This window comes from Anarrhichthys ocellatus, unplaced genomic scaffold, assembly GCF_004355925.1.
Source record: "Anarrhichthys ocellatus isolate YVR2014 unplaced genomic scaffold, GSC_Weel_1.0 scaffold5, whole genome shotgun sequence".
Classification (NCBI taxonomy): Eukaryota; Metazoa; Chordata; class Actinopteri; order Perciformes; family Anarhichadidae; genus Anarrhichthys; species Anarrhichthys ocellatus.
In genome coordinates, this window is record NW_022280035.1 from 9750342 (window position 1) to 9777234 (window position 26893).

Genomic DNA, 26893 nt, shown 5'->3' on the forward strand with positions numbered 1-26893 from the left:
ACATCTTTGTCATGCTCAGCCACCTTTGGCTGCTGTTCAAGGTCATTAAGTTGGACCGACTTGACATCATTGCAATGCTTTGACTTCTTTGGACGCTTCCCATGGTCTTTCATTTTTAGCTCATCCATATTTATCTTTCTTTCTTCCACTGTAATGGTGTCTCTTGAAAGTTGGACCGACTTGACATTATCATGCTCAGCCACCTTTGGCTGCTGTTCAAGGTCATTAACTCGGGCCGACTTGACATCATTGCGATGCTTTGACTTCCTTAGACTCTTCCAAAAGTTTGTCATGTTTAGGTTATACATATTTATCTTTCTTCCTTCCACTGGTGTCTCTTGAACGTCCTCAATAACTAGTTTGGAGAATTAAAGTCTGGGGTATAGAGTTTTTTTGCCTCTGATTTACCTTTCTTCGTCCCACTGTAGGCTAGTACTGGTGTCTCTTCAACGTCCTCAATAACTAGATTGGAGAAGTAGTCTGGGGTCGGTAGGCTATATAGTTTATTTTCCTTTGATCTGGACAAATTGTTGTCTTTCATCTCTTTATGACGTCATGCCGTTCTATAGTCTGTTTCTGAACTAACGTTTTGCCTTTGATCTTGACGAATCACGTGTGACGTCATTCTATGCGCCAGCTGTGGCCGTTTGGAGACCGAATGCGTCACCGCGGCTGCGACGAGGCTGTCCCATGAATACAGACATATTTAAATGCTGAAATAAATAAATATAATAGTAAATAAATGCTGAGATGAATAAATGAAAGTTGATACTGTAACAGACTGTCTCATGTTTGTCGTTCTGGTGTTGACGATGATATGTCCCTTGAGGGTTGCCGTAGCGAAGGCGCAACTCCCGCCTCTGGCCAAAGGAGAAAACAATAATAAAGAGAGTAGCCGTGGGCTGACACAAGATATCTGGTCTCCCGACTCCAGTTATTACTGTATGATAAGTGCCCTTATACACGAACCCAAGACGCTCGGTTACAATACCTAAACGGGACGTAAGTAAATAAATACATTTCTGTATTCCTTCATTTATTTATTTCTGTGTCCGTATGTTAGTGATGTAGGCGGTCCGAACCTCATTCTTAAGCAGGATTGATCGAGTAGGGGAGCAAGACAGAAGCAACCGATTCCTAGCAAATCATCCCTGTGGACGACGTCAAAAACTAGCTAGCAGCACTCAAGGCTTCGACCGGGCGGCCGCTGGCAGACCTGCGGGTTGTGGCTGACCAGCTTGAGAACTGTGAGTTTCTTCTGTTTAAACGTATAAGCAGCATAACAGCAGTTGTTTAGCTAAATACTGTTGGTCAAAGTGCCAATATACTCTATTAAACTGAACTAGGCAGCCATGTGGCGTTCACTGCTTTATTTTTTTGTGCAGCACCGAGGACCGCAAACGAGCTAAGTTCACCTCCGCGGCCGAAACATAACGTAACACCCAGGCACCCAGTGGACGGTTGGTTTCTGCGGCCGCAACATAACGTAACACCCAGTGGACGGTTGGTTTCTGCAGGGAACACTTTTCCATGCTAAATCCCTTGTGTAGACTAAATCACTATCGCGGTGATGAGTGATTCATTTATTCATGCTGTGCGTCAGATCACATTCCTGTAAAGTGTGCGATGATATCGTTAGCCAACATGTTTCGTCTGCAACGTTCTTATGTTCTTGTACTGATTATAGCTTATCCTCTTCACTTGATTCTAGCCGAGGTTGCAAGACTGTTTGGTCCATACTTTGGAGGGAGAAGGACGACAAGGAGGCGAACTGTTGCTGCGCCCGCACAACTTCATTCGTACACTCACTCTTTCTGTTGTATTGAGGATAAAAATGCGGCCTTAGTCCCCAACCGACACGCCAGAGGTAGACTTGCTGCTGCAGGACTAGGGGAAAACGTCTTACATTCCAAGGTAAGTCAGGCATCATGATGGACAGACGCATCTTTCTTGAATTAAGTTACCTTTCAAAAACATCAAACGTTATTATATTTCAAGTTAGATCGGTTGTTTGGATTATTATCCTCTATTTTCAGGTAGTCATACAGATCCAGATGACTTTAGAGAATTTATTTTAGAGGCATATCCAAAACTCAGACAAGGGGGAGGATTTGAGTTGCTCAAAATCTCTGGAACAACATGGTCGCCAACTGATCATCATACCATGTCCCAATGAGGGTTACCATGTGAGACATTTAAAAGATCCACAAACACAGATTGGTCATGCTACAATTTTCATCCGACCACTCCAAAGAAAGCTGAATCTGGAACGCTGTAAGATCCTCACTTTTAAATTGGTGTTCCCATATGAAAATGGCAAGAGTATGAATATTTACATAAGTATAGCTTGTGTTACATTTTAAAATGATCTTGTTTACAGGCATGTCAACCAGAATGCAGTAATGAGCTAGTTGGACCACCTCAGAAATGTGACGTGTGGAGAGGAGTTCCCTTTTACAAGAATCAAGGCTCCCAGTGATGAATGCGTGAGGTATTGCTCTACAGAACTAAAACATCACATTTGTCAAGCACTCAAGTAGTCGTACATCAGACATTAAGCATTAGGCTCTGGAGTCTGCCAAAAGATATAAAGCATTTTGAATGTGGATGATCCTGAATATAGGTCTTGAGGGAAAGTTTAATTTGAATGGATTTATTCTATTCTATTTATATGACCATTCTTTTCTAGTTGGTGTTTTTGTGAATGTAATGTACTATAAAATATACTGGCCCCAATAACAAAACGTGCTTCTCTTTACCCAAGACCATCACAGAACAGTGGTGAGGTAGAAACTGTGGTGACAACAGACAAGTGCCTCCCGAAGTGAAGGTAGATTTGTGAGCATGTTGACAAGGCTACAAGTGAGACAACAAGGGCCAGCAACACAAACTACTGCGTGCCACCTCTCAGGGACATGTGGCTGCTCCTGAGATAGTTGACCTAGATCCCACTGAGGAGAGAGGCTTCCCAGGTGTGTTACATCATTTAAACATTACATTATTTATTGCAATAAATTCTTGCTCTCTAAATATCAATTCATCCAGTATTAATTGGAATCATTTAAAAACTCTTTTTAGATTGGAAAATTCTTTCAAATCCCAGTGAGGCAGCAAAGAGATTCAAAGAAGACATTTTAAGCCGGCATGCAACTGGAAAATCATTCTATCTTACCATGGATCTTGGAGACAGTGCAGAGGACAGTCCTTTCTTTTTATAAGAGGGCTAATGTTGAGTAGGCTTGCCCCTTGACATGCACACTCGAGGGTAAATTGGTTACACACGCAAAACTAAAGATAAAAAACGATCATATATTCATTTAACTGATGTCTGTACTGTGTATTTTGCTTTTTCAGGAGATCCAGCAATTGGTGATGGCGTGACTCGCTGTTTCTTTGCAAGCATCATGTCCAAACTTCAGTATGGTTTCGAGATGAATTTTGGTAAGTGAATATTCACTTTGGCTGATGGCTGGTTGTCAGCTATCGGGCTCTGTGTTTGGTTTGCACCAGTTCCAGGCTGAAAACGGATCTGTCTCTACTTACCCAGAGAATACCTAAAACCTTAAAAAACAAACAAATGTGACGCAGCTGCTGTGGCTCTGTAGGTTTCTACAGGATCACCCAAAGTATTCAGTGGCTGATTGATATTTCCTTACTAATTCTGTATGAAAGTTTGGATATCTATGTCCTTTACATTCTGCACTATCAATGTTCTTTCACTTTTCTCTTTTAATTGAAGTACCAGGAGGAAATCTACTTTTTGAGGGGGAACAAGATCATCTGATTCCCTCCACTTGGCATTACCTTTTGGAGAGTGACTTCTTTGTTGTTGCTGGCCGAATGATTGGTCATTCATTCCTCCATAGTGGGCCATGCCTTGGAGGACTCGGCCCAGCTATCCTGCATGTGCTCTTTGTTGGATCCCCAGAAGAAGCCATAATAGATATTAAGGACTGTGCTGACCTTGACATCCGTGAGACAATCAAAGTGATAAAATACATTTTTCCTGTAAGATTTTAATGATACAAATTCGGGGCAAGGACAATAAAAGTAATACCTGATGTCAAAAAAATTTCTCAGATATTTATAATACCACAATCACATCATTTACTAATTTAAACCAGCAGTGGGTGCTGAAGCAATATTAAAACCATAAACGTAAGTACATTTCTTTAAAATATGTAATTATGGTGACGGATGTCATCATGTAAAATGTGTTTTTAGAGCAAACGCAGTTTTAACAGGTTCCCAACATGCTGTTTGAAAGGGATACAAAATTACATTATTTGGGATGTGGTTTGAGACCAGTGGGTGTTGTCAACCACGTGATTGATAGTTATTGACAAGTTGTCCTTTCCCTATTTGTTGTATCAAATCTGAATATTATGCAAGTCTTGAGAAATCAGGAATTCTAATCTATTCTAATTCTAATTGTCATTATTAGCTGGAGGGTACAGCAGATTTGTCATCTGAAGAAAATAACCTAATTAATGAGTTGGCACTGTTCTGGGATTTGCCTGCAGTCACATCTGACAACAGAAGATGGCTGCTGGACAAACTGCTCCTCCATGCTGTGAGTATTCTGATCTGTACTTAACAGATCATACAAACCAGACCGACTAATTAGAGTTGAAGTTCTGATGTAGGACAACATTTTGTCTTTATTGTGACATACACAGATGGATGTTGATGAGTTTATTAAGTAATGCTAATTAGACTACTAGTTAAAGATTAGTAAGTCTGCTTTTCTTTTCTGTTGTGATGCAAATGTTTTGCAGGTCCTTGGAAGAACCTCAAGACGAGTGAAACAGTTACGAAGGGGGTTAAAAGAGACACCGATCTGGCCTTTGCTAACTGAGAGTAAAGACACAATTCCCCTCCTCTTTACAAGAGCATCTGATGTACAGTGCACACCACAGGTAAGTGAGCCCATGATGCCAAGTCAAAAACGCACACAAATTACTTTCTCAGAAATGACATGCGTTTTCTACCCTCTGGCAGCCATTGGTTTCACTTCATTACAATAAACATTAACCTGGTGAGATCTGAAAAGTGTTGCATTGAAATGATCACAGTCAGCATTTGATCTTTTTTTTTTTTTTTAAAGTTAAACCTACATCACATCACTGCATGAACAAGTACTGCTCAAACATGGTTGTCCTGAAGTCCTTGCAAGTTGAGTTTCATAGAAATGAACTGACGTGATGTACATGATGTATACAACTAATGCAAATTAACCATGAACATAGTCAAAGCAGACACGGTACCTTATCAGAATTAGCGGTACATCTTATCAGAAGTCCTGATTAAAAGTGTCTGCTACAATACCAAAAGGCTTTACCAGCTGAAAATAATAATCATATTACATCATATGACATCCACCACTTTTCAATTAACATGTGATTGCATAAATTGGTACTAGCACTTAACATATTTTCCAAACATACGGCCTTTATTCAATTTATTTATTTTACTGTTTTGCCATAGTACCATAGGGCCCCAAATTACAGGTCATAAGCAAAAGGGTAAAAGTTTGAAAGAAAAGTTGCAAGATTCTCACTTCAGTTTTCAAGCATTCAAGTTTCTTCTTGAAGATCTTTATTATTTCTAGAGTACATGTGTTTTTGATAATCATGTTACTGTCAATGACAATGAATGTGTCTCTAAAAATAATTGAAAATAACAAGATGTCGTATCATCTAACTTGTCTGACTCCCTTAACCCAAGTCATTTGACTGCTTCAAGTTTAATAAGGTGATAGATATTAATACATTATTTTCATTGATGGAGGACTTGTTGGCAACTTCCCTCACAAGATAGGGAGATGAATCCCTGGGAGCTAGTTGACTTGTGGTTTGATTTCGGTAGCGTGATGACTGAGCCTGGCTCCAGTTCCTGGCTGGCGGTGCAGTGGGTGGAGAGTAATGTCAAATTTATCCCTGGATCTTCGGGGCTGGACTTGCCTCTCTCTCTCTCTCGCTCTCTCTCTATATATAAGACTGACTTTCTGTCTCCTCTTGCCTTGCTTAGTGTCTCCCAGGGACTCTCAGCCTGCTTTCCCTCTGCTGCCTCCTTTTGTGCGGACCATCTTTTGCACTCTCAACAACCAAGAACCATGGCCCAGCAACAGCAGATTAGGTATGAACCTGCTCTGTCCATTAGGACAATACACCAAACCCCTCCAGAATGATACAGTGGAGGCTGCTCAAAGAGCAAAATAGGAATAAAGCATGCTTTGATTATTTAACTGCATTAATGTAATATAAAACGGTTGTAGTTTGCCCTCTGTTTCTCTAGAACTAACATGGCAAATCATAGAAGCATTCGGGTGTATAATGCCTGCTGCACGTATGTGTATGTTGTGTGATTTACTCTGTCGGCAAGTTATTTTTGGATGAGCCGATTTCCAGAGGCAGTCACTCTGTACCCAGTTCTGTTGCAAAGCTAATGCCTGAGAAATAGAATACACACATGAATTACTTTCCAATGGAGATGGTGTCCTTAATTTTGTGCTTTAGATGACCAAATCCTTGTACTTGTACACCTTTACTCAATTTCTAGGAATGTTGTGAGGAAGGGAATGATTGTTGTGCGCGCATGTCTGTGCTGACTTGTCGTTAAACAGCCTCCCAGCTAAACTGATAAATGGAGGGATTGCAGGCATGGTAGGAGTCACCTGTGTGTTCCCAATCGACCTGGCCAAGACCCGCCTACAGAACCAGCGCAGCGGGCATCAACTCTACAAGAACATGTAAGAGCCACACAAGCCAAAAGAAAAGATCACAGATGGCCTCCTTCTCACTATGTAGTATTTACCTTTTTAATAATTACCACACATCATTTGTATGAAGACTCTTCCCAAGTTTTCATTTTCCAAGCCCTGACTCTATTTTATTAATACTCACTTAATTCTAATATGCATAAACGTGAGGGTATCCTTTAAATAATTTGCATAATTATCAATGTCTGTGTTTTTTCTCCTTCAGGATGGATTGCCTAATAAAGACAGTTAAATCGGAGGGCTACTTTGGCATGTACAGAGGTAACACTATTCGCACTGTTTGTAAAATACTGACATTTTTAAGATGTGCCTGAATAGTCTCCTTGAATAGAATATCAAGACCTGTGATACACTTTGATTGGCCTGAACCGAACTTACCAATTTCATCTGACTCCCAAAGAAGGATGTTTTTCTTATGCCAAGTTTCTTTAATTTGTTTTTTTCATCCTCCATGCTGTGTCATGGCTAAGTGCTTGGATCAAATTCCATGAAAATAGATTAATCAGTGGTTCATCTTGTAAGACACTGATCACATAACCACAACTGGACATTTTATGCCTCACATAAATCATTGTTGCTTTATCTGATTGACAACCTCTGTGATGTGGAATTAATTTCTTTAACAGACATCTTGCTGCATCAACGGTTCATTAGTATTAAGTTTGTCAATGCTTGTTGTTGCAGGCGCAGCAGTAAATCTCACCCTGGTAACCCCCGAGAAGGCCATCAAACTGGCTGCTAATGACTTCTTCCGCCACCAGTTGAGCAAAGATGGGTGAGTAATACCACGGATTAAGACAGACTCCTGTAGGGCAATGTCATTCCCTTTTTTTTTTTTTTTAAACCCGGTCCGTGTGTCTTCAGTGGCAGGTTGACGGTGTTTAAGGAGATGCTGGCAGGATGCTGTGCAGGAATGTGCCAGGTCATAATCACCACACCCATGGAGATGCTCAAGATCCAGTTGCAGGATGCTGGCAGGCTAGGTAATTACAAGGAAGTCAGCAGCAGCAAATAATGCTTTGATGTGCTCTTTACATCCTCAACAGTTACCCTAAAACAGTTACAATATGTTTCCTCTCTCTGCCAGCGGCCCAGCAGAGGGTGGTGCCTAGTGTAGTGACCACTCTAAAGATGGGGGGGACCAGGGCTGTTCTTAGCCGTTCCTACAACACCAGCCCTGCGCCTCAAGTCACGCGAGTGTCCGCCACACAGATCACCAGAGAGCTGCTGAGGACCAAAGGAGTGTCAGGACTGTACAGGGGACTCGGAGCCACGTTGATGAGGTAAGATGGGATTTCATGCTTGCTCTTGCTTAAAGCCACAGTTGATAACTATAATAAAAATAACGTTTTGTCATATTTGCTCAAACTGTCAATATATCCTGACGGTAGTACATGAGACGGATAATCTGTGAAAAAATATCAGGTTCCTCTGCCTGAAGGAGCGGTCATTCACTGCTCATAAACTCCAATCAAACTGTCAAACGAAGCAGTGCAGATCAAATATGAATCAAGATTCTGTTGTTGTATTGCGTGTTTCTTACCTGAAATGTTTTCAGAAACATGTTAACTTGTATTGTTGAGCTGTAAAATGAGTTTGCGACCCGGCCGCCATGTTTAAACGCAGTCGAGCCAAAACCAAGCACCGCCCACAGAACTGTTCTCATTTTGCAGCTAAACCGTAGACTAAAATATGTTCCTGAAAACATTTGAGAAGAGAAATAGGCAATGCAGTAACAGAATCTTGATTCTTCTTGATCAGCGCTGGCTAGTTTGACAGTTTGATTGGTTCATGAGCAACGAATGACGGTTGCGTTAGAGACTCCTCAGGTCTGATTGGTTGTTTTTCTTCAGGCGCTTGATTCTTGCAAATGCCATTGGGAGCACTAAATGGTGGCAAAGGAACAGGTTTTCTCTTTCATGGACTACTGTCAGGATATAGTGACAGTTTGAGTAAATGTGACAAATTTATTTTTATTACGTTAAGTTACCAACCAAAGCTTCAACTGCTTTTCCAGTTATTGTGGCTAACATGCAATTTTTTTGTTGCCTTTTTAGGGACATCCCGTTCTCCGTTGTGTATTTCCCTCTTTTCGCACATCTGCACCAGCTCGGCCAGCGCTCATCTGAAGACCCATCCGTGCCCTTTTATTGGTCCTTCATGTCTGGCTGCCTGGCTGGATCCATCGCTGCTGTGACTGTCAGCCCTTGTGACGGTCAGTGACTCAATCTATGAAGATATCAACCAACATAAGCATTATTAACTGAAAGTTTAAAGTTGTTTCAAATATTTTTATAAATTCTCAACTAATATGCTTGGTATGTCTGGTGCAGTGGTCAAGACAAGGCTACAATCACTCAAAAAAGGAGCTAACGAGGAAACCTACAATGGAGTGGTGGACTGCATCAGGTAAATATTTCATACAGTCATCAAACAGAATGCCTTTCCTTCCACAGGGTTTGCATGAAAGGCACAGGTTACATGCTAACCCTGCACACTCTCCTCAATTGCAGAAAGATCCTGAGAAAGGAGGGTCCTGGAGCGTTCCTCAAGGGGGCCAGTTGCCGGGCCCTAGTTATTGCCCCACTCTTTGGCATTGTACAGGTTGTGTACTTTGTAGGAGTTGGAGAGTTCCTGCTTGGGTACACGCCCTCCAACATCTACTCTACATAAACAAGCTGTTTCCTAGTCTGTCTATTCAAGAGATTGAAAGTTGTATTTCTATCTGGGCCTCAGTGGAGCATATTGTGAGAGCAGAATTGCTTTCCTCACTAAGGGACTAGATAGACTTACATTGATCACCACTGCACTCATATCAGACTCAAGACCTGTCACACCAAACCCTTCCCATGTTTTCCTAGATTCAGCCCCTATCCCTCATTATGCCCAATATCAATTGCCCTTCACTGTAACCCTAACCTGTACATCCCTCCAACTGCCCCATGTAGGTCTAACGACGGTTACATGATGTTGCAAAAGAGACCTTACAGTGCAAGGGAGCGTCTACTGTGTAATAACAAAGGCCGAATGTTTAAACATTACTTGAATAGCTTCAATCCTGTTTTAAAGGGTTACATGTGAAACAACATGGATGTTGACCCCTGTCTATGTATGTAGTGTAAAGCAGATATCATTTGATAAATAACTTTTCTGACAAAATAATTTTCAGGTGTTTTCCTCCGAACAACCTGGTCTGGAAAACTGATTATTTAAAAGGTCATAGCTTTAGACTGAATGAACATTTGGACTTCCTGTTCACCTGTATGATACAGGAATCCTGTGTTGAATTACTTTCTGTTGCAAGGAGTAAATTCCCTGTGTTATGCTTTACAGTTGGTCACTAAACTGAAACTGTTCGTAGGTGCTTTCTGGTGTTTATTTCTCAGGACAATGTTGTGGAGGTGTTTGGGTTTTTGAATGGACACTGTGGGCAATCTCTCTGTGGGTCCATCAAACTCTTTTTTTAAACTTTGGAGACCTGCTTTTTGCAGAGAAAGAAATGGCGTTTGATGGTTAGTCTCGCCGGACCTTTCGCTGTGGTCTGGCTCCACACATTAACATTCTGCTATAGGGGAAAATGCCCTGTCTTGTATTTCTTTAAACACCTCACAATTGTCTTGGGCAGCACTTAGCACAGGATGCAGCGATGGATAGATAGTAGATGGAGAAGAGAATGCTGGCTGAAATAGGCGGCCAATGGGTGGCTTATACCCACAATCTACATCTGAGGCAGACTAGATGGTGGTAAAGTGGTCTAATGATGGACAAGTCTTTATTTATGTGACTTGATATGCTTTTGGGACCAAATCTTCTGGAAAAGGTGTATGGTGACCTATAAACAGCCACTTTCTCTTAGTTGACGGTGGTTGTTCGTGACTGGTCAGGTGTTCTTGTCTGTTAGAGATACAGGAGCCCACACAAGTGTATCGTGTATTAAGAAGCAGAACGGAGTGCAATTTTGGGCTGTACTCGCCCCCTTATGGAGAATTTCATTGGTCAAACCGTTTTATGTAAATATGTATCTTGTATTTTTTGTTTGTCTCAAACGTTGCCAAGTTAAACTCAAACTGAGAGCAGTTTTTAACATTTCAATATGTTCAAAAGTGTTTTAACCAGTTTAGAGGACAATTCATTATTTTTAACTTCATTGTAATGAACTTAATTGAATTACATGTGTAAATAGATTTCTAAATGCTGAATAAATACTTATGAATCCAGTGTTTACTTGTGGTATTTATGGAGTGTGTGCAGCCTGAAGAGTTGCATATTCAGTCATGTATTCTCAGGTAGGGCTGTAGGGAATAGTGGCAGGTTGACTGTAGACAGTGTCGTACTTTTTCCGATGCAATCTTAAGGGGTGTTACCCTGCTTATTTACACATGCATCACTGGCATGGATACGTCTGAGGCTGTAAAAATGCTCATGCTGCAGTGTTGGGGTAACTCTAGCCCGGGGAGTCCTGGAGCCTCTGCCGCATCACAGGCGTAACTAAATATTCAGCTGTCCTTTCAGCTCAAGCGCAGAAAGGTGAAACTCTGACATGAAACACATGCGACCAAACCTGGAAACGTATTTAATCAGAGGGGATTTAAAATCCTATCTGCTGGGAAGGAAAGAAAAATCACGTTCTGATGGAATAAGTCCATCTGTTTGAATGTGTTTCTGCAACCATCATTTTCAATTTCTACATGGGTCATTTTGACTACAAGCCGCTTTAAAGCCATGTTTAAATATAACTCATTCTTGGATCTATAGCACACTATTCCTCCTAATGTATATCTATCTGCTACAGTGAATTAGTACTGGCTTATCTGGGGATTATGTGATTCCTTCAAAAACCTATAAAGTAAGCCTACTACATTAGGAAATCTACTACTTAATGTGTTAATGTAGATTCATCTTTATTTTCCGTAACCAATAATTGAAAGAAAAAACTAGGCCTTTCTTCGTTAATGTTGAGTGTGAATAAAACACTGCACCATTTTCAGATGAGATCTGATGAATGTATCGGCCTGTTTTAAATTACTTTTGGTGAGGTGGGGAGGTTATGTTTCAGTATTGGAAAGTATTGAGTGCAGATTTAACCAGTGGAGTATGTGACTAAGTCTGTGTGTGTAATGGGGTTTGATATCACGACTTAGAAATGTCTTCAGTAACGAGATCTAACAAGTTATTCAACATGTCAGAAACACAAATGCAAAATACTCAAACCCCACCTTCCAATCTTGTCCCAAAAGCAGGTTTCCTGAGTTATCTTTTTCTTTGCTGAGAAAAACACACAAATCCCTTAAATCTGGAACAACTGATGCAAAGAGCTGTTATGTCTTTTTATTACCAAAGTCATGCACACAACTGCATTACTTTACTAATAACTGATCTGTTCTTGTTTCAAAGATTACTACTTATTTCAATATAGCAGGAAATGCATATAAACTATCATACATTGTAGACCCCTGTGATGAAATAAGACACAGGAAACAATGTAAACTTTAAAAGCTTTATTAAACTTCAAACAACTATCTTCCTGAGAAGCCTGGAATGGTATCAAAATAAATTAACACACAATCAACTACGAAAGGCTCGACTGTGTACACGGTGTCTTTATATGTGCACAGTACATTACATCTCCAGATTTGTTCAAACAAATACAACTGAGAAACAGCAATAGCTTTATGGATTGAGGCACACTTAACTGTTCCTAGTTCATCCTATTTGAACCTCACAGAGCCTGTGAAGTAACAGTCGAGTGACTCTGTTGTCACGCAGAGTAAACACAGCCTTCTGGAGTGGGAAAAAAAAGCCTTTTTTTGTGTCACATTACACTGAAATGTTCTAAAATGACCAAGAGGCTTTTGAAATAGTTGGCAGAGAAGTTGTTGCTTTCACCATCTCTTGGCAGAGAAGAAGTGTCACACGCCAAAACAATAATGGCAAGTCGAATGTGCGTGACAAGTCCTTGCAGTCCAACTCTACAAACATATGTACACTTTTGCTATGTTCTGACAGCCCGTTGTTCAAATAGCTCGTTATTAAAGAAAGGCACATTAAGAAGCTGTTAGTTGTGTGGATTTGCTTTGACTATCGCAAACACTGTCATGACTACATGAACATCATACAACTACTACAAGCTCATATCTACACACAGCTTGTTAAATAGTGACTATCAAATCATCCACAAATAACGTACAACTACAAGAAAAGTCACATATATTTACATACCACAGTCCTGTAATAAACCCTGCAGAATTAACAGTGGCCTGAGTGAACCTGGGTAAATAAAAGTTATTGGAAGTCGGGCATTTCTGTCCAAACCTTTTTGTCTGCTGAGGTTGAAGAGATGAGAGGAATACAGGGGTCATTTCTCAGCTTTTGTTTTGTCGTGAGTGGTGTACTTTTAAGGCACAGAGGGGAAAAAAGATGGGAGGTGGGAAGAGATCCTACTGGTTTGAATAACCCAATTTCCCAGCCCCACTGCCTATTCTCAGTTGACTGGCTAGCCTATATTTAGCCTGTAAACATCCACATGCGTCCACATGATCTTGACGTACAGTCAACATAGACTCAAGGATACTCTCTTCTGTAAGAGAGCACTTATATAAGAGGAGCTTTTCCTTCGGGACAAAAAATAAAATTTGGTTTTCAGTTCAGCTGGTGTGCGCTTTCTATTTTTGGATTCACATTTCCGCTCCAGGCAGCTTTTGACCCTTGGTTGTGAAATCCACCACATACCTGCATTGTTTGAAAAATATAGAATGCACGGTTTGTTGTAAATGTACTAAAAGGTAAGGAAGAGTTGGGAAAAATGTATATTCACATTCTTGCCAAGAGTGAGATGAGAAGATCAATACCACTCATGTCTGTAAAGTAAATATGAACTACAGCTAAACTAAGCTAATCCTCGACAACACATTGAATAACTGCCAATTTTTCTTGTAGAGAAAAATCTATGTTGATTGTTAAGTTCACACAGAGAGTGTATACTGTGTGTGTGTGAGTGAGGGCACAGGGGCTGCATGATGGATGCATTCCCGAAACATTCACTGGCCATTCCCTCTCGACACCCCACTCTGATTCCACCAATCAGGATTCACTACGAGATTCCAGCCAACCTTTTTTTTTTAAAGGCTGTGATCTCATGTCACACACCATTGCTTTCACCTCTCAGGTTTGCTCTCTCGGGGCTAAAGTTTCCCACAGTCGAGGGGTCAGTGTCAAGGCTGTGTGAAAAAGAATTGACACTACTGCGACAGTATGTGGGTTAAAATTTATAATGGTGACCAAATGGCCATGAGGAGGAAAACAATTTGACAGATTGTCAGGTCAACATCAGAAATCACACTGATCCTGCTGTTTTGGTCTTATCAGAATGTTCTGGAAGGTAGAGGGTGCTACTTTGCTTGTGAGTACAAATAATTAAAAAAAAGAGAAAATAGTGGAACATCAGGTCTGGAGAGCTGGTTTTAGCATCATAGTGGAAAGGATATTTTTGAACATGATCTATTTCCAGGGTCCCTGGATGGATGATGGACTACGGTTGACATTTGATCTGAAGGCTGTACAGTCTTTTGGGGCTGGGTGCAGAAGAGGTAGAGGTCGAGGGTCCAGCTTAGATGACCTCCCTGCTGTTGCGAATGGCACAGCAGAGCACCATACTGAAGATCATCCCAATGATCTGTTGGGACGAAACGGAGTTTGAACAAAATCGTTCTCGCTCGCAATACGTGCGTATTTGCGTGTGTTTTCAAGTCTTCTCAGATGCTGACTCACCATGACTCCAGCGATGCCGATGCCCACGTATCCAATGATGAAGAGTTTACTGTTGAAGAACTCCTTGATGCCTGTCTCACAGTCCTGCAGACCAAAGATAAGAGGAATCAAGCAGTGTGAAGTTGTCAAGAACCAGGATGATTTGTATGACGCCATGACTCATTAGAGGGGCGGAACTTTATTTCCTCCTTGAGTCTGGAGCTGGTGTCAGATCTTACCTTAGTATCTGTTCTGGATTCAGTACAGGGGCTTTCTATGGTCCCACAACATTTCAGCTGAAAGTGGAAAGATAAACATAATATGATGTATGAGCAAACATAATGCATTTTCTATGCATTAAGAAAAAAGTGTTTTATTTTAATACTTACTACTTTCTGGTATGAGATGATCAATGTGCTGTTATTGTTTTCATTGTAGGTCGTTGTGTAGAAGGTCTGAACGTCTTTGATAATCTGTGTGATAGTGGACAGTGAATGATGTGGTGCCATTAGGATTCATTGAACTAAATGTACTACTTAAGCTATCAAATATTTAATGTACCTTGTCCTTGTTTAAGAATCCAAACACCCCTGCTGCCAACTCCGCACCAAAGATGATCAACAGACACGCAAAGAACTGAAGGAATCCACAGAAACAATAAAGAGGGACAATAAATAGAAAGGTGAAATATATGTGAACTTAAAGATAACATTTGCTCTTGTGGTACGTATGCATTTGTACTCACTGAACCCAGCAGGCATTGAGATTCCCGAACAGCTCCACAACAGCCAAAGAAACCAACCAACATCACCAGACTGCCAGCACCTATCAGGATATAGACACCTGGAGGAACACGGGAAAAGACACTGATGCAATTATGAACAAAAATGCAGGAAATAAAGTTAAACATTTTTTAAAGTCATGAGGTAAACAACCATCAGAATACCTTTTAATTTGATACACTATTCATCAACATAGAGAAAACATGCTCAGCTTTCCCCATCTAGTTCATCTGGCAATTAAGATCTATAGAAGCACCAGCAGAGGGAAGCATAGAGCTAGAAATGTAAGTCACTATATTCTAGATTGCCGAGCAGACTAGCTGGTGACGATGGTATTCACATTTGTGAATACCATTCACAAATGTGCTCTTTCAGTGGTTAGTGCTTAGATCCTTTTTTTAGGAGTGGACCCACTTATTGTGCCTTTTAATTGTGTCCTCATTTGAGATGCCTTGTAAATAGCCTTGTTGCCAACAGCCTTATTCAAGAGAAGCTCGAAGTGGGACCTCCCTGGTCTCCCATCAACCCACTCATTGGGAAAACAGCACTCATAAAGGTGGGGTCTGTTGCCAGGCGACAGCTCTGCAGAGGATGGGGTGAGTGAGGACGCGTCAGCCCCCTGGGTGATACGTGCTTAGATGGAAACAGGAGAGGAAGACCGTTTATAGGATCCTGATGTGTCAACAAAAAGACTTGATGTGACACAATAATTGAGTTGGGTGCGTCATTTGTTTTGTTTGTTAGGAAGGAGAGTTTAGCTGCCGCCTTAAACTTGCTCTCCCTGCGGTCTGCGAGCTGTCTGTTCCGTTTGTGCACTGAAAAAAAAAAATCCGGTGTCGGGGTCGTTTATAGTCATTCACATGACAGGGTAGTGGTCCATGGATGGGTAAAGAGAAAGGCAGTGGGAGCGAGAGGAACAGTAAATATGGTCGGAGGACTTTGTTTGACTCCATCTTTAAGGTGTCTAACGATCAATTAGCCTGTTGATCGGCCTTTAACTTATCGCAGCTGGTGACAAGTAATGCTGCTGCATTCACAAACTGAAAGAGACGCCGTTTCTCTACTTGGTTTTCCGTTCGGCGCTTAGTCTGAAGTTGTTTGTCGTGTTCTTATAGCAACTGTTGAGCGCTCTCAGCTGTGTCTGTGGAGACAGCGCACTCAATGTCAAAGCCATGTGCAGCACTATACTCTGAGAGGACCTCACTTCAAGAAGCCCCCCCCCCCCCCATCCTCATGTGTGCCTAGCATACTATTTAAAAATGGTATTATGTTACTTATTTGCAAAGTTCATGGATTGATTTGAAAAGATACAATAGTGTCATGATGTGATACGTTTTCAATGCTGCAAAAAGGAGATTTTCATTTTCCATTCCTAATATCAGTCAACGTAAAAGTCTAACGGCTGATACTACTTTCCGTGACCCATTTAGAGTGGTTTCTGAGCAACATGAAAAAGACACACACAAACTTTAAAAAAACAAAACAATATATAATCACCAGCAACAACAATACTTACAGCATGTTCTTACACACCTACACTGTGTGTACATTGACTGTAGAGATGACCTGAGGTGTGTTATGGTACTCACCAATGAAGAAAGTGTCTGGAGCCTTGTCAACATTGAGAAGAGACACAGTTTCTGGATCGAAGCGCAGCCACAGTCCCACTGCCAGAACAAACGATCCCATCAACTGCAGAGAGAGAAGAGAGACAAGGACTTGTAATAAGCTACATAATGACCACTTATTTCAGACAAAACGCATTGAACAACAAATACAGGACCTCTGTAGACAAGTAGTCCACAGTCATGCGCTGTCGAGACTCATGCAGGCTTTAACTGTAACTGAACCCGAATAAATACCAACTATAGATGTAATAAACGTTGAAATGTCACATGGTTGCAGACGGTCCTCAATACAGTCAGTAAAGTAGAAAATCAATGTTCTTGGTTTCAGCATTCATCACAGGAGTGTAAGTGCTTGATTTTTCAGGCCTTCAGAGGGCTTGTTCTTCTGCTCTCCCTCAATGGGGTTTTCCACATAAAGCAAATGGTGCTGTGGAGTTTCCACTCCGACCCTCCGCCCTTTGCACGTAGGCAACAGGAGCGTAATCTCTGTAAGAGTTGTTAGGCTAAAATGGAATGTTTTTTTGTCAAACCAATGGTATGAATACTTGTCAGTATCATGGGTGAATCATTTATGTGTTCTAGATCCCAGCGAAATGTAACTTTTGTAACTTTGAAAAAAAAAAAAAAACGTAGTGATTTTTGGCGTCTCAGTAGGGAGAAAATGACCCGCTTGGCTGCGGGGAGCAGTGCGGCACCTTGAGCTTAAACAGGCTCTCCTGTTTGTTTGGAAATGTGGCTACATGTTGCTCATAGTTTCCTTCATCTAAACCACCATCAGCATACATTGAACAAAACCCTACTCCCTGCAATGGTCTTGCAAACTCACTGCAACAAAAAACCTTTATTCTCTTAAGTGGTCAAAAGTTGAAGACCTTGAAGTAAACGCTTTGTTTTCAAGAGATCTGAGATGCTCTCAAGGACAGAGACTGTGGTGGGCGCACCACTGATGGATCAATACTGAGAGGTTCTAATGATCACTGAGCCTATGCCCCCTGAGGATTATGGAGTCTAAAAACCTTCCGAGCTGAGCTGAGCTTCAAAACAACACAGTGTGTGTGTGTGTGTGTGTGTGTGTGTGTCTGTGTGCAGAGAAATAAAATGATTTGTCTAAATGGAGAGAATTAAGGAGTGCTTGTCACATGGTCTCTCTGTGTCCTAGATATCAGAATTGATGTAGTGTGACTATTTGTTTCTGCGTCCTCTGGCTCTGTTTATTTATTTAGAGAAACAAACCCCATTCCAAAGTTCAGACAAAAACAAACTGCTCCACGTTCGTCCACTCAAATCCACTTAAAAAGTCTGCACAAGTTTCACTTCTTTTAGTCTTTATCTTCTAGCCCTCATGTTCTACACTCCTCTCCTCCTCCACTCCAGGTCCTCAAGTTATATTTTATAGTGTTGGTCTGAAGTAAAGCCAGTAGCTTAGCTGTAAAGCATCGGAATAAGACAGGTGTTGGGAAGCAGGCTTCCTCCAAAACTAAGGATTTAGCGTCATGCGTGGTGATGTGTGGGACAGCTGAGCTCTTGGGGTTTCAGGATTAGCAGGTCCAAAGTGATAAAGCACATTAAAGTGAAGGCTGCAGATATGTAGACTTACTGAACCAGGCTGGATTAGTGCGTATGAGGGGCTCTGGATCTATTTAACCCTGGTATTTGTCGGAGCACCCGATGGTGCGATGGCGTGGTTGGAGGTGTGAGGCGAGGACTGCTGCCCACTGAATCGTGTGGATATGCACACAGCGCTAAGTGTTGCTGTTGTCCCCAAGCTAGGTCGTGTTAGTGGTGTAGGAGGAGCAGATGGTTGTTTCACAATTGCAAAGAGCTCAGAGCTCAGCCGAACCTCATTACTATGACGGCTCCATTTAAAAGCCTTTTCAAAACCAGATGCATTGAATGGCGACCACACTGAAAGTTCTCATTTTAGAAAAAGGCATCCAACACTGCAGGCAGTAGCTGACATATTAAGCACGCTTTCAACTCTGGCACTCACTCAGTCATCCCAAAGGTCCCATTAACCCCCTCACTGCTTACATACCCCCTGCTTTACCCCCCACCACTTCATCTGCCATCATTACCCCGTCTGACACCAGACACACCCCTCCCCTCCCTTCTCTCGGCCCCCCTGCCTCTCAAATCTACCAGCCCGCCCCCTGACTTATCTCCATGTACACCCCTCCCCTACCCCACCTAATCTCGCCCCCCCCTCCCTCCAAACCTCACCCAAAGGACAAAGACCCACTGTCTCCCTGTGACTATACGTTTTGGCGCACAATAGGACGGAAACAGACGGACACAATGAAAGAGAGAATGAAAGAGGGGAAGAGAGAAAGGAAAAGAGAGTGTAAGTCGTTAGACGAGCCATCATCTTTCTTCCTTGCCTGCGGACATGGAAGACAGAAGCATCTTATTCAGAGACAAAGTTGAAACTCCAACCTGTGGCCTATACAGGCCCTGTATAGCCTATGTGTCTCTAAAACGCAGATGGAAGTTAGAATCGCAGAGTTACCTTACAGCCTCTCTCTATGCTATATTGGAAGATAGTTTATGTGACTGGATATTTCTAGACAGGGACAGAAATCTCACTGTTGCAGCTTTATTGAGGTTATTTTACAGTAACAAGGCCTACTTTTTTAACAGGGCAGTTAAATAGTGTTTTTGTGAGGGGAATTTCCATGAAACAGGGGCTGAGCTGACACAGGACTGTGGTCTTGGTCAGAGACAGTCTGAGCCATTATCCACTTTCTAGGTTAGACCTTATTTTCAGGAAAAAACTAAAAAGCAGTCTACAAAAGCAAAACATCTGTCTGGCATATGTTTAGGAAAACATTTGCAAGCGCACATTAAAAAAAGATAGGCAGAGGGAAAGTGTAAATAGGAGGGGGATCATTATGGGTGGAGTAAATCCTATTGTACTCTGCCACAGGGCGAGGGTGTGTGGTGGCACACATCAACCTCTACAACACAGACCAGTGTGTTTGTGTCGTGGTGCTAGGGTTTTTGTTTTAGTTTGTTTACCGTTTTAGTCCGCCCCACCCTTATGACTTTCACCTGTTCCTCGTCAGTCTTGCTGTGACCCGCCCCTTGTTATCCGCCTCCTTTCCTGCCTGACGTTTGTACTCTTAGTCTGTAAGCTATTTTTGTTGCGATAAAATATGATCGCTGAATCTGCAAGTCTCTGCGTCTGCATTTGGGTTCCTTCCCGACCTGTTCTGCTCCAGCAGCCGTGACAGTTTGTAGGGCTGAATATTGGGATAATATAATTACCAGAAATCTTCAAAATGTTGGACGCCTCTTCACAATAACCATCCACACTGTGTGTCAATTTTGATAGTGAAATTCTTTCTTACAATAGATAAATCCATCTTTTAATCCCGTCTTACCTTATTGTTTAAAAAAAATATCTTAATTTTCTCGAAAATAAACATCTCAGCTGTTTGATTTGGGAAAGTCCAAGACATGAACTTGGACTTGCCCCAAAACTGTTTCAAACTGCGACCGTATTACGGGAGAAAATGTTTTCTTTGAAAGATAATTAAAAAATGCTGTTTAGTTGAGAGTGTCATTTTGGAGACGAGGTTGCTCATTTCAGCCCTCTGAACTCTCACCAGAGAGGTAAGATGTTGGCTCTACAATTGCTGTATGAGAAAAAACAATTACCTTTTTACTTGGACAAAAGAATTGAATGGTATACAGACAATAGGGGTCAGTCCCAAAGTGTGTCATATCGGTTGTTGTTGATTAGTAGAAAGAACACTGGGATATTTCACACACATCACTAGTAAGTAGCGCTCGCCCCTCACTGTTAACCTCCCAGGCTTTTTGACTAAATAGGGCAGTCAGTGAACTACAGCACACAAACACAGGCCAGACAAGCCAGCAAGGTATTGATGTTCCGTCGTAAGCTGTTGTATTTGGAGCTATCAGCGTAACATATACAATAGTGTGGCCTGCATTACATTGACGGTTTGGCATTGGAGCCCTGCAGGAATCTCACTACATCATGCTGTGACAGGGAGTCATCGAGATGCATAAACACATAGCCACTTTGTACGTATTGAGTGATGAGCATGTTTTGTTTGTGCTAAATGAGGATGGTTGGATGACGCTCTTAACTATTTTGGTAAAACACAACTTAATTTTGTGTTTTAAGTGTGTGAGTGTTGAAGAGCCACCGGCCTGTCTCTGCTCTTCTGTCCACTCCGGGCTCATGGGGGGGGGGGGGATTTGAAGGGAAACATATCTGCCCCTCCTCCACACACACTCTTCTCTCATCATCTCTCACTCCACCATCAACAGAGGGGGGGGGGGGATTGGGATGCAGTGATTATGAACAGAGAGTGACCACTGTTCATTGGCAGCTGAAAAAGTGCAGGCAATGTGCAGAACTCGCATGATGCAGTCAGCACCAAAAAGTGGAGCACCCATATTGGTGTTTCTGTGCGACATGGAACACACACGCAGACATCCACAGAATATCCCGCTATCCTTATACCGATCTGACTTTCTATCTTTATCTGGGTCAGCTGTCCCTCTTTTGCCATGTGAGCGCGCACACACGCACATTAATATCCCTCTCAATCTCCCAATGACCCTTTTCCCTCCTCTCACATTTGCTGTCTTCCTTTCTCTGTTTTTCATGAACAGGTCTGTCAGGCAGTCACGCATCCTCTTTTTCCACCTGTCTGTCACCTCTCATAATTCACCTCTCTGTCTCTGCAAGTGCCCACATTCAGTCAGATGTACTGGAAAAAATAAAAAAGCAGATTTCAGCAACAGCCACACCCATCCTGGATGTGGGGATAGCCGGTAAGAGGAGATAGAATAACTTGATGATTGGACCGGTGGGGGTCGCTGCATTAAGGGCTCCGGCAGGCCTGATGCTTAGCCAGGCAGGAGCAGCACACTGAAGTTATGCTGCTATTGTCCCCGCTGTCACAATGGATCCATTCACGCTGCACTCAGCGCCTGATCCACTCCACAGATGCTTGTTGGAAAATCTCTCTCTCTCTCACACACTCTCTCTCACACACACACACACACACACACACACACACAAAAGAGCGTCCCCTCAGTGGAGTGAGAACAGTGGAACAAAACATATCCCAAAGTGCACTTTTACGCATACACACACACACAAACACACAAGGTTATCCAGTAACTACTTGTGGAATCTTAAATTAGAATGTTCATTTATAGGATGCAGTGAATGGACTTAACAAGGATGGCAAGGGTTTAAGGAGGGACATGTGCAAAGCATGTCTGCAGGACACACAAACACACGCGCACCTTTCACATCCACCAGACAGTTGTCTTGAGTAAAGTGACTCTCTTGTGCCTCCATCTGAGTGCCCACGTGCTGCTTTCTAAAAAAGATCAGCAGTTGAGCTGATCTTGTGCTCCTGGTTGTAACTTCCCTTTTTATCAATCAGCTCTGCAGCTCTGTTTGTTAATGTGGCGCAGGGAGCCAACTGCTGAGTTTGTTTTCCATTGCTTTCTCTCAATCTCTCCCCCTTCTCTTTGTCTTTTCATTCAGTCTTCCTTTTGAAAAACACGCTTCCCCGGGAAAATGAGGGCGGGTTTTTTTCCTCTGTGGAAAATCTGATTTGAACCCGGTGAGACAAAACTAGGAACCTCTAGCTGTCACCGTCTCCGCACCACGCTGGGTAAACCCACGCCGGACGGTCAGCAACTAAATAAAGCACACAAGAAGATGACAGCAAGAACGGAAAACAATCTAAGCATCGTTACTGAAATAACACGTGGGGGTGTGAACGTCAGCTGTGCAGTACTGCGAGTAGTCTGCACTGCTGCACTTGCTCCGTGTTCGTTTACGCACGCCCCGCATAACATCGCCACACACGCACTCACACGCACTTACCCAGAAGATAAAGTTGAACACGAACAAAAGGTATTTGACACATTTCATTCCTCCTTCCACCTTCGACATTTTGGCTGGATGTTGTTTGCCTTTATTCCCGCAAAATGCTCTGACGGTTGTGTTGGCTCCGCGCAGCGTGACAATAACGGTCTCAACACTTGTGTATCGCAAAGCGTTCTCTCTCTCTCTCTCTCTCTCTCTCTCTCTCTCACACACACACACACACACACACACACACACACACACACACACACACCGCAGGATCTCAGACTCTTTCCAGACCGCCCCTTTCAACAAAGCAGAGGGGGGCTGAAGGGGGTACCGAGACTACAAGATGAAGACTTAGCAACAATTTGTATTTGAATTGTATTTAAGTGGTAAAATCTTACCGGAAAAAAAGAGATTAGCAACACAAGAAGAAAACAACAGATCACCATACTTTTGATACTGTCAGGGCTGATTGTTGTTATTAGTGTGAGTACAAACCACAATTTCTGTTCATGTTATGCATATTGAATATACAACTTGTAATGTTGCATACTATAGCATTGTGGTTGAACTATGCTTTGCCAAAGGATGCCGTTATCCCTTTGGCTGACAGTAAATGTATCCCATAATAAGTGTAAAGTAAACAAGTGTTTCATAATCAGTATATTCCCATCAAAATGTGTTTGTAGAACCACACCCTCCCATTATCCTCACACACCTTCCATGGCAACGATAAAGAAGTAGTTCAAGTTTGGTAGGTTTACCCATTAAACCTTGAGAGATTTGTTTGCTATACACGTATAGCATCTCTTTTACTGTGATGTATAGTGGCCTATTTTTCACATGCCTATCAGACATATCAAGCTAATAATAATAAATGTCATCCTGCACATATACCAGGATGCACATAACCAGCCTATTTTTATGACAGAACTACTGCAAAGTCAAAGAAACTCGTGCACAAAGAAAATAGTTATAAAGACAGCATCTAAACAAGGGAAAGCCCAGCCTCTATGAAGAAACTAGGTGGTTTGTGTTGTCATCACATCATTTGACAACAGGATTTACTCAATTTCCTTTTAAGATGTTGAGGCATTTCATAACTGAAAACAGAACAATAACCTTACCCAAGCCTTTCCTGTTCCTATAAACCGGGTGTCGGTGTAGCATTATAAAGGTGTCAAAGACTTTAAAAACGCAAGCTGCCTAATCATTCATCAATAAGAGAGTTGACCAATTCTCAACGGATGAATATTGAGAGCTACAGTAGTTTCCACTTCTTTCTGTTTTTCTCCCCGTGGCACTAAATTTAGTCCTGGAGTGATGAGTAAAAGATGAGTTTTTCATCCACTTTCATCCTCTTTCAACTAAATCTCTAAAAATCGGATGAAAATGGGTTCGAATAAGTAAGTGCGCTGGAAAAGGTCAGAATTTTAATCACAACAGAAGTCAAAGTTTACAAGAAAGTTCACTAAAAATCACTTGACCCGCTCATTTGAATTATTTACATTTCACTTAATTTGAAGCACAATTGACCTCTTATTCCTAAATACATTGCCCGACCTTGTGCAAAGCATCAGCTAAGTACAACCTAATTCTACTATTAGTGGAATGGAAAGAGTAGCCCCTGATGTCTTCCCTCAGTGTCATCAGTGACTGAGAGCATGAAACTCAGCAGCAACGCCATGTTCAACATAAATATTTTCCCCACAACCATGGAGAGCAGGGGGAACGTCCAAAGAGTAGTTCATTTTATCACCGGGTAATTAGGCACTGGTTAGAAAATGTCCATATAGAGGAAAAAAATGGTCTGCCAAGCTTAATGCTAGAGGGAAGAAAGAGTCAGACAGGAATGACACGACAGAGAGAGAGAGAGAGAAGGAGAGAAGGACTAGTGTAAACGCTTAGATGATGAATTTACGTGAATAATCATCAACATGTGGCTCTTTTCACACACATGAACCGAGCCGTCTTAGACTCTCAGAACAGCAAAGTTTGTGCTGTGACACTTGTTGAGGGAATTGTGCGGGACAGAGGGAAAACAGATGAGGTTTAGTTAGGACGTTAAACATAGCAGTGCCATAAAAGGAAAGGCAGATAAGACTGGGACAAGAGCACTGTGTCCCCGCTTGTTGGTTGTTGTTGGCCGCTGGTGGCTCAGTTGCTATGTGGCTCCAAACTCCAAAAGAAAAATTGCTGCAGGTCATAACCCCCATGAAGAAAGACAGCAAACGGCTGCCTGGATTGAATTACAGCTCAACATGATGTTTAAACAGGTTCATCTTGGGGCTGGCGTGGTAGCTCTGCTCTTACTAGTGACCCGGACAAATTTACTACTGTAAGCATGTTAAGAATTTGAATAAAGTCCTGGTTTTACTCCTCTCTTGAATGGGTGGCATCAGTAACAGCTCTTGTTATTGTGTTGTTTGTCTGATACATCCGTCAGGGCCTGGACCCTTTTCCCCGGCTCTGTGGTCATTATTGGTGACAGACTGCGATATCCTTTGGCTGTGAGGATCGGTGACAGTCTCACTATGTCAGGAGGGGAATTTAATAGAATTGTTACGCTATATTAGTTGTTGAAAATAATATTGATAATGCCTTGATCATTTTGCTTTGATTACTTAATACAACAACAAAGTGGCAGGAGCCTTTAGCTGTGGAAGAGATTTCTATCTGTGGCAGCATACCACCATCTACTGGTCACACTGCAAACATTGACTGTGTGGCAATTTATTTTCAGTGAAAGTCGTCTGAGCAGTTGTGCTCTTGGTTCATTTAGAGCTGAGTGGTACAAATGCAGGGTTTTCCAAATGAGAAGCTGTGACTTGTTTGAAGGCTCTTTGACAGTGAGTGCTATGCATTCACTGTTTATATATCCACGCCCGTGTTTGCCTACTTGACCTGGAAACAATTTAGAAAGTATAAGAGATGGGAGGCAGATTTTGCTTCATCTTTCTCTCTTACATGCAGGTTACTGCCTTGTATAATAACCACACCGCCCTATCTGCCAGAATGAGAGGTTATCCGTGGTCACCTTCTGAAAAATCTTTGATCATACAGTCTTTCTGCAGTGAGGTTTCCTGGCAATGCAACCAGATCTGAATAGCATCGTGTATGATCTTTGAAGCTGCAGCATTAGTGAAGGTGAGAGCACAGCCAGGAACCTGGGGAAGGTGATGATGCATGAGAGAGAGAGAGAGAGAGCGAGAGAGAGCTCTGTCAGTCTTATCAGTCCTCGTCTTCGGTTCATTTCAACATGTATAAGGTATAGTTTTCAACTTCACCACAAGAGGGTAGCATATTCTTGTGAAACCTGTCACAGACATCCAGAATATGTATATGATATATGACTGAGATGAATTGTGTGTTGGTAAAGACGAGACCCTGAGAGCCTCATATTCACTGTGTCAGTTGGTTTGTGAGAGCTGAATTCATTATTATTACCGCTTCTGCTGTCATACAGAGGAGCCTGGTGTTAGAATTGGCATATTTTGTGCATGTTCCTAAATGTACTGTTGATTATTAAATTACCACTAAAAGGGAGTCAATAGAGGCCCACAGCTAATTGTTGTCAATGGGACGCTCTAGTGGAGTATATATATATATATATATATATATATAAATATGTGAATCATATGCTCACAGCCCTTAGCGGAGGTATAGCAGCCTTGATAACTGGGCCTGGAAGAGTGCATTTTTGGTGGAGAACAGCGGAGTGATGCGGAGGTGTTTTCACCCGGCTTTGGTCACCAGTTCTCAACCCAATTCAACACCTATGTGAGATTTGACAACCTTTTGTGTTTGTTAAATGTTATGAAGCAAACTTGCAACCCTTGAGAGATAACTAACTAGCTATATTCTGGTGCAATTCTTTAAAATCCTTTTTGTTTTGGTTTCTTGGGGTCGTGGAACACAATCACATATTATCACCTCATCAGGTTGACATGGAGAGCTTGTAAACAAGCAGTTGCCCATTTACACATTGAGCAGACACAGAGCAGCCTTGGCATTAACTTGATTTGTGTCTCTGATGAATGTAAGTCCAATACTCTACTCTCTACTTTGGGGAAATATGTGGCTCTTTAGC

At 42.0% G+C, this 26893-nt stretch overlaps 2 protein-coding genes and 1 long non-coding RNA gene across 16 annotated transcripts in view; 1 reads left to right on the top strand and 2 right to left on the bottom strand.

The window, feature by feature from the left end:
* LOC116381956 (uncharacterized) overlaps positions 1–96 on the bottom strand; it is a 159-nt gene extending 63 nt beyond the window's left edge. The window contains exon 1 of the long non-coding RNA XR_004212693.1: positions 24–96. This is a non-coding gene — a long non-coding RNA (uncharacterized LOC116381956). The remainder of the gene's footprint in view (positions 1–23) is intronic.
* LOC116381936 (mitochondrial glutamate carrier 1-like) overlaps positions 1–10999 on the top strand; it is a 14725-nt gene extending 3726 nt beyond the window's left edge. Inside the window, exons 1-19 of one of the 14 annotated variants that reach the window (XM_031844483.1) lie at positions 213–1503; positions 1712–1914; positions 2037–2274; positions 2381–2491; positions 2765–2972; positions 3079–3265; positions 3355–3441; positions 3740–3973; positions 4445–4573; positions 4779–4919; positions 6031–6138; positions 6626–6751; positions 6987–7042; positions 7466–7556; positions 7646–7764; positions 7869–8064; positions 8839–8996; positions 9115–9190; positions 9295–10999. In XM_031844483.1, coding sequence (XP_031700343.1) covers positions 4900–4919; positions 6031–6138; positions 6626–6751; positions 6987–7042; positions 7466–7556; positions 7646–7764; positions 7869–8064; positions 8839–8996; positions 9115–9190; positions 9295–9454 — 1110 coding nt within the window. In that variant the 5' untranslated portion in view covers positions 213–1503; positions 1712–1914; positions 2037–2274; ... (5 more) ...; positions 4445–4573; positions 4779–4899 and the 3' untranslated portion in view covers positions 9455–10999. Of the gene's footprint in view, positions 1–208; positions 1915–2036; positions 2275–2380; positions 2973–3078; positions 3266–3354; positions 3442–3739; positions 4009–4444; positions 4574–4778; positions 4920–6030; positions 6139–6625; positions 6752–6986; positions 7043–7465; positions 7557–7645; positions 7765–7868; positions 8065–8838; positions 8997–9114; positions 9191–9294 lie in introns of those variants that run through there. The other 13 variants (XM_031844486.1, XM_031844487.1, XM_031844484.1 and 10 more) reach the window with 13 other exon arrangements.
* A 1850-nt stretch (positions 11000–12849) lies between these two features.
* Positions 12850–23014, bottom strand: LOC116381947 (CD9 antigen-like). The gene is made up of 8 exons (XM_031844517.1): positions 22816–23014; positions 16899–17001; positions 15273–15370; positions 15089–15163; positions 14917–15000; positions 14767–14823; positions 14549–14632; positions 12850–14453 (listed from the first exon to the last, which is right to left on the bottom strand). Exons 1-8 carry the CDS (start codon positions 22882–22884, stop codon positions 14388–14390), a joined length of 636 nt encoding a protein of 211 aa, XP_031700377.1. The 5' UTR covers positions 22885–23014; the 3' UTR covers positions 12850–14387.
* Positions 23015–26893: the final 3879 nt, after the last annotated feature.

Bases quoted from the DNA above. Each gene is read 5' to 3' on its own strand.
- LOC116381947 (XM_031844517.1), bottom strand. From the start codon at position 22,884: ATGTCGAAGGTGGAAGGAGGAATGAAATGTGTCAAATACCTTTTGTTC. The intron at 14,633-14,766 runs GTAAGATCTGAC...TTTGGTCTGCAG, and splicing joins AATCCAGAACAGATACTAAG to GACTGTGAGACAGGCATCAA. The intron at 14,454-14,548 runs GTGAGTCAGCAT...TCGTCCCAACAG, and splicing joins TCGGCATCGCTGGAGTCATG to ATCATTGGGATGATCTTCAG.